Source organism: Ursus arctos, unplaced genomic scaffold, assembly GCF_023065955.2.
Source record: "Ursus arctos isolate Adak ecotype North America unplaced genomic scaffold, UrsArc2.0 scaffold_6, whole genome shotgun sequence".
Taxonomy (NCBI): Eukaryota; Metazoa; Chordata; class Mammalia; order Carnivora; family Ursidae; genus Ursus; species Ursus arctos.
In genome coordinates, this window is record NW_026623078.1 from 6,882,678 (window position 1) to 6,893,464 (window position 10,787).

A 10,787-nucleotide genomic window follows, 5' to 3' on the forward strand; every position below is an offset into this window, starting at 1 on the left:
ATCTCCTACCTGGAACAGGGACTCTTGGCATTTTATAGATAGTCTTTGCTTCTGGAAGAAATTGTTTCTGTCAATTTGCTTTTTTGAAATCTAACATGTATTTTAACCATATGAGAGTAATTTTAATATATACAATTTGATTCAATTACAATTTGATGAAAACTCCAGAAATAAAAGTCTAGTCACAATGCTATGTACACAAAAACTGTAGCATATAATGCCTAGGAAGTTAAAACAAGAACTAGAATTTAAGACTAAAAATAAAGCAAAGGAGTTGTCTTGTTGAGATTTAGAAGCCTATTTCTCAGTTTCCTCATAGCTGCCTTCAATTCTTGATTCCTTAAGGTATAGATTATTGGGTTCAGAATGGGAGTAAAGATGGTATAAAACACAGACAGGATCTTATCTATAAGGAAACTGTTTAGTGGCCACATATAGATGAAGATGCAGGGCCCAAAGAACATGAAGACAACAATGAAATGAGCTGTGCAGGTAGAAAGAGCCTTAGATGATCCTTTTGAATGATGCTTGATAGTGACCAGGATAATAACATAAGAATTGAATAAAATAATAAAGCAGGATAAGGCAATTATGCCACTAGTTGAGATCATAAAGAGGCCCAGAACATAAGTGTCCACACAGGCCAGGTGGAACACCACAGGAAGGTCACAGAAAAAGCTGTCTACTTCATTGGGACCACAGAATGGTAATGTGAGAGCAAATATGACCTGACTCATCGAATGCATGACTCCTACAGCCCAGGAAGCCACCACGAGGGCAACACACACCCCAGGGCTTATGACTGAAGCATAGCGGAGAGGTTTGCATATCGCAACATACCTATCAAGGGACATGGCCATAAGTAAAATAATTTCAGTGCCAGTAAAAAGGTGTAGAAAAAATATCTGGGTGATACAGCCATCAAAGGAGATGGTTTTGTGTCCAGTGAGGTAGTCTGTAATCATCTTAGGGGTGGCAAAGGAAGCAAGTGACATATCAATGATGGAAAGGTTGGTGAGCAGGAAATACATAGGCGAGTGCAGGTGAGAGTCGGCTATAACTGTGATGACTGTGAGGCTGTTACCAAGCATTGTTGCTACATAAAACAGTGAGAATACCATGAAGAAAAACAGCCGTAGTTCCCAGGAACTAGAGAGTCCCAGCAAAACAAATTCAGAAACAGACTTATTGGCCACATCCATTGTCCTGAAAACCTACCTATATCAAGGGGAAGAAAAAGAGAAAATATGATTCTATTTAAGCAAAAGGTACAAGAATCCACTTTCACAGACTTTGGTTCCTCTACGAAAACTTATCTTTACTATTCTTTCCATCTTCATTGGTATGTTGGTTTGAAAGATAATTATAGGATATTAGAGATCATAGCAAAATACCACTGAAGTCATAGGTGTTGAAATAACACTTTCTTTTTTGATATTAAATAGCAATCAAATTGAGATTATTATATCATCCAGAAGGCATATACTTATCTACATATTTGTCCATCTATTTATCTATATAATCTTAAAGATAATAGCTAACATTAAGTAAGCACTGTCTCTGGGATGACAGTGTGTTAAACACACACACACACACACACACACACACACACACACACACACACTTTAGTCATTTAGAATTCAGCCCTAGGAATATCCTTACTGAAAGAACATATAAAAATTATATCACATATAAGTGACATTATAGAAAGATTTCAGTGAACAGTTGCAAAGGTGTTATAAATTTCCAGAGAAGATTTTTAACATATTCACAGATAAATTATCTCATTGAGCTCATCAGAAACAGAGAAAATAAGTAAGAATCCAATGGAAGAAGACTGCTTTATTACCAAGTTTACTACTATATAGTCATACAGCCTAGGAAAAGGCATTTAACTTTTCTTCATGGCTTCTTTTTTGTTAAAGTAAGAGTCTGTTCCTCTTACAAATATTTGTAATACTATGACTTAAATTTTTATCTTTGTCTCCTAAAGACTATATGACATCATCTTTATGAGAAAGAGCTCAAAGATTAAGTTCTTTAGTCTCTCCCATGTTTAAATTCTCCCTTCATATCTGCCAACATATGTAAACTGTTTTATTGATCTCAGCTCCACGGAACAGGGTTAGGAGATTGGAGGTGGGAAGAGCAGAGATTTAAAATCTTTCAGTATTTGTAAAACACTTAAGCTTACCAGATCTGTAGTAGAATCAGGGCTTTAGATTATTTAGTGTTAAGTAGGCTGTGATAGAGAGCATATAGGAGGTAATTTTAAATATAAATTAATGACCTAGTTGAATCATTAGTTGTTTAGCAGCTCTAGATAAAATGTATGTTGTAGGAACTTGGGGATTGACCAAGAAAACATCTGCAATGGGATTCATTAAATAGCAAAGATGGTGTTATTTGGTTCACCACAGGAATATATGTCAAGAGTCTTATGGGAATTTACAATGATTATTTTACCTGGACCAGAGAGATTCAGGAATTGGAAATTGGAAAAGCCATCATTTAAGAGGTAGCCAGAAATATCAAATCAATGAGTTTTAATAAGCACTTCTGATTATCTAACTCTGTTCTAGAGGCAGCAGAGAATGAAATCCAAAAACATTCACCTCTGCTTCAGATAATTTATTATTTGTTTGGAAATACTGAATACCCATAAGTTAAAAAATTAATGAAAAAATACAAATTTAATGTTCACACAATTCTCGGAGATCATGAGTGAATGGAATTTTAGATAAAGGAAAATTTATAATGTGTTTAATTAATCAAGAAAGTGTTCTTGCAGAAGAAATACCATGAGCTTGACCTAGAGTGAACACTAAAATCTTGATTGGTAAGAGAAAAAAATGCACATGTGGAATAAAACAGTGCAAGTTATTTGCAGGAGCAAGATATTCCGTTAGCAGGTTGAACGAAAAAAAAATGCAGTTGTCTTAAAAAGAAAAGCTTCACTTGAATATACTAATGTAAAAAAATATATATGTCCACAGTATAATCTCAAGTGAAAAGCAAATTGAAGTGTAATGTGTATATTATGATCTTGATTTTGTAAAATCAAATAACAAAGCAAACTAGGCTATTAAAAACTGGTTACCTCACAAAGAGAAGGGAGGGCAGGGAGATGATGAATTTTCTTATTTATATGTATTTGAATATTTTTCACTTTTTTCTATTTTTTACTGGTTTTTTTGTATCAAAAACTTGTACACAAATATTCATAGCAGTACTATTCACAATAACCAAAAGGTGGAAACATCTATCAACTGATAAATGAATGAACAAATGTGGTAGAGCCATGATTGCAATGGATTACTATTTAGCCATAAAATGAAATGAAGTATGAAGAGTGATACCTACTATAGCATGGATGAATCTTAAAAACATTCTCAGTGAAAAAGGTCTGTACATGTGGGTGTGAAAGAACAGAATAAAATCACAGCAAAAGAACTTAACTAAGTGGAGAAAAGCAATATGCCTGATAAAGATTTCAAACTAATGGTCATAAATATTCTCACTGGACTTGAGAAAAGAGTGGAGAATCTCAAAGAAATCTTCAACAAAGAGAAAGGAAATATAAAAAAAAACAATCAGAGGTGAAGAAATCAATAACTGAAATTAAAAATACACTAGATGGGGCACTTGGTGGCACAGTCGGTTAAAGAGGCTGGCTCGTGATTTTGGCTCAGATCATGATCTCAGGGTCCTGGGATTGAGCCCCACACTGGGCTCTACACTCAGCAGGGAGTCTGTTTGAGAATTCTCTCACCCTTTGCCCCTCCCACCACTCATGCATGTGCTCTATTTTTCAAATGAATAAACCTTAAAAAAAATACAGTAGAGGGAATAAATAGTAGGTGAGAGGAAACAGAAGAATGAATCAGCGAGCTGGTAGAATAATGGAAAGCAACCAAGGAGAACAAAAGAAGAAGAAGAAAGAAGAAGAAAGAAGAAGGAAGAAGGAAGAAGGAAGAAGGAAGAAGAAGAAGAAGAAGGAGGAGGAGGAGGAGGAGGAGGAGGAGGAGGAGGAGGAAGAGTAGGTCAAGTGAACTCAGCAACATTATCAAGCAAAATAACATTCACATTATAGGGATTCCAGAAGAAAAAGAGAGAGGAAAAGGGACAGAAAATTTATTTGAAGAAATAATAGCTGAAAACTTCCCTAATCTGGGGAAGGAAGCAGACATCCAGATCCAGGAGGCACAGAGAGCCACAGACAAAATCAACCCAAGGAGGTCCACACCAAGGAATGTAATAAAATGGCAAATGGACTAAGTCCTCCGGTCAAAAGATGAAACAAACAAACAAACAAACAAACAAACAAAAAAAGACCTGTCCATGTGCCAACAGAGACTCATTTCAAACCAAAAGACATATGCAGATTGAAAGTGACGGGATCAAGAAACATTTATCATTCAAATGGCTATGAAAAGAAAGCTGGAGTAGCAATACTTATATCAGACAAAATAGACTTTAAAACAAACAATGTGGGGAGCCTTAGTGGCTCAGTCATTAAGCATCTGCCTTCGGCTCAGGGCGTGATCCCGGAGTTCTGGGATCAAGCCCCACGTCAGGCTCTTCCGCTGGGAGCCTGCTTCTTTCTCTCCCACTCCCCCTGCTTGTGTTCCCTCTCTCGCTGGCTGTCTCTCTCTCTCTGTTAAATAAGTAAATAAAATCTTTAAAAATAAATAAAATAAAACAAACAATGTATCAAGAGACAAAGAAGGACACTGTATCATCATTAAGAGGACAATACAATAAGAAGATATAATAATTATAAATATTTATGCACCCAGAATGACAGCACCCAAATACATAAAACAGTTAATAACAAAGATAAACTAATTTATAGTAATACATTAATAGTAGGGAACTTTAACACTCCACTTACATCACTGGACAGATTATCCAAACAAAATCAACAAAGAAACAGTAGCTTTGAATGACACATTGGACCAGATGGATTTAACAGATATGTTCAGAACATCCCATCCTAAAACAGCAGAATAAACATTCCTTTCAAGGGTACACAGAACATTTTCCAAAATAGATCACATAGCCGCAAAACGAAGTCTCAACGAATTCAGAAAGATTGAAATCATACCATGCATTTTTTTTTTACCATGCATGTTTTCTGACCACAGTGCTATGAAACTAGAAATCAACCACAAGAAAAAATCTGGAATGACCACAAACACATGGAGGTTAAATAATATGCTACTAAACAATGAATGGGTCAACCAAGAAATCATAGAACTCAAAAAGCACATGGAAACAAATGAAAATGAAAATACAATGGTCCAAAACCTTTGGGATAGAGCAAAGCAATTCTAAGAGGGAAGTTGGTAGCAATACAGGCTTACCTTGAGAAGCAAGAAAAATTTCCAATAAATAAATACCCTAACCTGACACCAAAAGGAGCTGGAAAAAGAACAACAAATAAAACCTAAAACCAGCAGAAGGAAGGAAGTAATAAAGATTAGAGCAGAAATAAATCATATAGAAACTAAAAAAAAGAACAAATCAGTGAAACCAGGAGCTGATTCTTTGAAAAAATTAATAAAGTTGATAAACCTCAGGGTGCCTGGGTGGCTCATTTGGTTAAGCATCTGCCCTTGGCTCAGGTCCTGACCTCCGGGTCCTGGGACCAAGCCCTGCGTTGGGCTCCCTGCTCAGCAGGGAATCTGTTTCTCCCTCTCCCTTTACCCCTCTCCATTCATGCTTTCTCTCTCTTAAATAAATAAATAAATAAATAAATAAATAAATAAATAAATAAATAAAATCTTTTTAAAAATCTTTAAAAAACCTCTAGCCAGACTCATCAAGAATAAAAGAGAAAGGGCCCAAATACACACAATCACAAATGACAGAGGAAAACTAATAACCAACACAATAGAAATATAAACCACTGTAATAGAATATTATGAAAAACCACATGCCAACAAATTAGACAGCATAGAAGAAACAGATTAATTCCTAGAAACATATAACCTCCCAAAACTGAAGCAGGAAGAAATAAAAAATTTGAACAGACTGATTACCAGCAAGGAGATTGAATCAGTAATCAAAAAAACTAGAGTCCAGGACCAGATGGCTTTGTAGGCAAATTCTACCAAACATTCAAAGAAGAGTTACTACATATTTCTTGTCAAACTATTCGAAAAAAATCAAAGAGGAAGGACAATTTCCAATCCATTCTATGAGGCTACTGTTGCCCTGATACTGAAATCAGATAACGATGCCACAAAAAAAAGAGGACTATAGGCCAATATCTCTGATGAACATAGATGCAAAAATCCTCCACAAAATATTAGCAAACCAAATCCAATAATACATTTAAAAAAATAAATAATTCACCACCATCAAGTGGGATTTATTCCAGGAATGCAAGGGTGGTTCACTATTTGCAAATCAGCCAATGTGATACATCAATCACATCAATAAGAGAAGGGATAAAAACCATATGATCATTTCAATAGATGTAGAAAAAGCATTTGACAAAGTACAACATTCATTCATAATAAAAGCCCCCCAAAAAGTGGGTTTAGAAGAACATACCTCGAGAGACAGAGTTAAGATGGCGGAGGAGTAGGGGACCCCATTTTCAGCTGGTCCCCTGAGTCGAGCTGGATAGGTAACAGACCAGCCTAAATAACCATGGAATCAGCCTGAGACGCAGGAAGATACATCTGGATCTCTACAAATGAACATCTCCAGCGCTGAGTATTGAGGTACCAAGAGGGGAGCCCTAAAACCGCGCACAGATATCGGAAGATAAACGGAAGGGGGAGGGAGCCGCCGCGTTTGGGCGCCGGAAAGCAGCAGCCACCTGCACGGGGGAGCAGGCGGACTCACGGAGGGCACCCGCAAGAGAGCGGACTGAGACCGGTGAGCCATGAACGCGCGCCACCAGGCATCTCCCGGAACACCGGAATCCCGGTGTGCTCACGGGATCCATACTGAGACCAGGAGCTCCTGGAGCGTGCAAGGGGCGGCTGGCAGCTGGCGGGCTACCTACACGGGGGAGCGGGCGGACTCGCAGTCGGCACCCACGAAAGAGCAGACTGAGACCCTGAACCGGGTGCGCGCACCACCAGGCTTCTCACGGAACTCTGGAATCGCGGTGTGCTCACCGGGCATAGACTGAGACCGGGAGACCCGGGAGCGCGCGGGGTGGCCGGTGGCTGACGGCATTAGAAACACAAAGGACAGAGACGCCCCGGCCCTGGAAGTGAGGGCAGGGACGCCGAGTTGGTGCGCACATCCCAGGACGCTGCAGGGTTGAGCAGCACCAACAGTAACAGAGTTAAAGTGGCCAGAATATCAGTGGAGAACAGGCCGCAATCCCTCTGTTCTGTGACAATGCAGCCTCTGCTGCTCTGACTCTCAGAAGAGGCATGGCCGGCCGCCAGGGAAAGCCGCCAGAGAACAAAAGCCTGGAAATACCAGCTCAGAGAGTGCCCATCCCCATCCCCCCTCACAGGGGACGCGGAGACTCTAACCAAACAGGGTTGCCTGAGTATTGGCGCGGCAGGCCCCTCCCCCAGAACACAGAAGGCAGGCTGAAAAATCAAGAAGCCCACAACCCGAGGCGCCTGGGTGGTGCAGTCATTGAGCGCCAGTCTCCGGCTTAGGGCGTGATCCCAGAGTTCCGGAAAGGAGTCCCTCATCGGGCTCTTCCGCTGGGAGCCGACTTCTTCCTCTCTCCGTTCTTGCTGTCTGTCTGTCTCCCTCTCTCAGATAAGTAAATAAATAAAATCTTTGAAGAAGAAGCCCACATCTCTAAGATCCCTATAAAACAAGGGGCACGGCCTGGGACCCAGTCAATAATTTGGGCTCTGGACAACCCCGCAACCTCTCCTCATCAGAATGACAAGAAGGAGAAGCCCCCCCCCGCCAGCAAAGAAAAGACAGTGAGTCTGTGGCCTCTGCCACAGAAGTAACGAATATGGATGTAACCAAATTATCAGAAATGGAATTCAGAGTAACAATGGTCAAGATGATGAGTAGACTTGAAAAAAGTATTAAAGAAAATGTTACTGAGAATATAGAATCCCTAAGGGCAGAAATGAGAGCGAATTTGACAGAAATTAAAAATTCTATGAGCCAAATGCAGGCAAAACTAGAGGCTCTGACGGCCAGGGTCACGGAAGCAGAGGAAAGGGGTAGTGAATTGGAGGATGGGTTAATAGAGGAAAAAGTGAAAATAGAAGATGGTCTTAAAAAAAATCCACTCCCACGAATGTTGGCTATGGGAGATTACTGACTCAACGAAATGATCCAATGTTAGAATCATCGGCTTCCCCGAGGGGGTGGAGAAAAACAGAGGTCTAGAAGAGATATTTGAACAAATTGTAGCTGAAAACTTCCCTAATCTAGCAAGGGAAACAAACATTCGTGTCCAAGAGGCAGAGAGGACCCCTCCCAAGCTCAACCACGACAAACCTACGCCACGTCACATCATAGTGCATTTCGCAAATATTAGATCCAAGGATACAGTATTGAAAGCGGCCAGGGCAAAGAAATTTCTCACGTACCAAGGCAAAGGCATCAGAATTACGTCAGACCTGTCTACACAGACCTGGAATGAGAGAAAGGGTTGGGGGAGCATTTTTAAAGCTCTTTCAGAGAAAAACATGCAGCCAAGGATCCTTTATCCAGCAAGGCTGTCATTCAGAATTGATGGAGAAATAAAGACATTTCAGAAACGACAGTCACTAACCAATTTTGTAACCGTGAAACCAGCCCTACATGAGGTATTATGGGGGGTTCTATAAAAGTAAAAAGGCCCCAAGAGTGATACAGAACAGAAAGTCATAGCCAATACAAACAAAGACTTTACTGACAACATGGCAGCATTAAAAGCATATCTCTCAGTAATCAGTCTTAACATTAATGGCTTAAATTCTTCATTAAAGTGACACAGGGTTGCAGATTGGATAAAAAGAAATGACCCATCCATTTGCTGTCTACAAGAGACTCATTTCGAACCCAAAGATACATTCAGACTGAGAGTAAGGGGATGGAGTACCATCTTTCACGCATATGGACCTCAAAAGAAAGCTGGGTAGCAATTCTCATATCAGATAAACTGGATTTTAAACTACAGACTATAGTTAGAGACGCAGAAGGGCACTATATTATTCTTAAAGGAAGTATTCGACAAGTGGATATGACAATTATAAATATATATGCCCCCAACAGGGGAGCAGCAAGATACACAAGCCAACTCTTAACCAGAATAAAGAGACATATAAATAAAAATACATTAATAGTAGGGGACCTCAACACTCCACTCTCAGAAATAGACAGAACACCCTGGCAAAAACTAAGCAAAGAATCAAAGGCTTTGAATGCCATACTTGACGAGTTGGACCTCTTAGATATATATAGAACACTACACCCTAGAACCAAAGAATACTCATTCTATTCTAATGCCCATGGAACATTCTCAAGAATAGACCATGTTCTGGGACACAAAACAGGTCTCAGCCGATACCAAAAGATTGAAATTATCCCCTGCATATTCTCAGACCACAACGCTCTGAAATTGGAACTCAACCACAAGGAAAAATTTGGAAGAAACTCAAACACTTGGAGACTAAGAACCATCCTGCTCAGGAATGACTCGATAAACCAGGAAATCAAAAATCAAATTAAACAATTTATGGAGACCAATGAGAATGAAAATACAACAGTCCAAAACCTATGAGATACTGCAAAGGCAGTTCTAAGGGGGAAATACATAGCCATCCAAGCCTCACTCAAAAGAATAGAAAAATCTAAAATGCAGTTTTTATATTCTCACCTCAAGAAGCTGGAACAGCAACAGAGGGACAGGCCTAATCCACGCACGAGGAAGCAGTTGACCAAAATTAGAGCTGAAATCAATCAAGCAGAAACCAGAAGTACAGTAGAGCAGATCAACAGGACTAGAAGCTGTTTCTTGGAGAGAATCAATAAAATTGACAGACCACTGGCAAGACTTATCCAAAAGAAAAGAGAAAGGACTCAGATTATTAAAATTATGAATGAAAAAGGAGAGGTCACGACGAACACCATTGAAATTGGAAGGATTATTAGAAATTTTTATCAACAGCTATATGCCAATAAACTAAGCAATCTGGAAGAGATGGAATCCTTCCTGGAAACCTATAAACTACCAAGATTGAAACAGGAAGAAATTGATTTCTTAAACAGGCCAATTAATTATGAAGAAATTGAGTCAGTGATAAACAACCTTCCAAATAACAAAACTCCAGGCCCGGACGGTTTTCCTGGGGAATTCTACCAAACATTCAAAGAAGAAATAATACCTATTCTCCTAAAGCTATTTCAAAAAATAGAAACAGAAGGAAAGCTACCAAACTCATTCTATGAGGCCAATATTACCTTGATCCCCAAACCAGGCAAAGACCCCCTCAAAAAGGAGAATTACAGACCGATTTCCCTAATGAATATGGACGCCAAAATCCTCAACAAGATACTTGCTAATAGAATCCAACAATACATTAAAAGGATTATCCATCACGATCAAGTGGGATTCATACCTGGGATGCAAGCGTGGCTCAATATTCGCAAATCAATCAGCGTGATACATCATATCAACAAGAAAAGACTCAGGAACCATATGATCCTCTCAATCGATGCCGAAAAAGCATTTGACAAAATACAGTATCCTTTCCTGATTAAAACCCTTCAGAGTGTAGGAATAGAAGGTACATTTCTCAATCTCATAAAAGCCATCTATGAAAAGCCTACTGCTAATATTATTCTCAATGGGG

General features: G+C 39.3%; 1 protein-coding gene across 1 annotated transcript; it reads right to left on the reverse strand.

The window, feature by feature from the left end:
* Positions 1-254: 254 nt before the first annotated feature.
* LOC113249887 (olfactory receptor 4K2) lies at positions 255-1,202 on the reverse strand. The gene has a single exon (XM_026491331.2). The coding sequence runs from the start codon at positions 1,200-1,202 to the stop codon at positions 255-257; it is 948 nt and encodes a 315-aa protein (XP_026347116.2).
* Between the last annotated feature and the right edge of the window lie 9,585 nt (positions 1,203-10,787).

Coding starts and splice junctions, on each gene's coding strand:
- LOC113249887 (XM_026491331.2), bottom strand. CDS start 1,202: ATGGATGTGGCCAATAAGTCTGTTTCTGAATTTGTTTTGCTGGGACTC.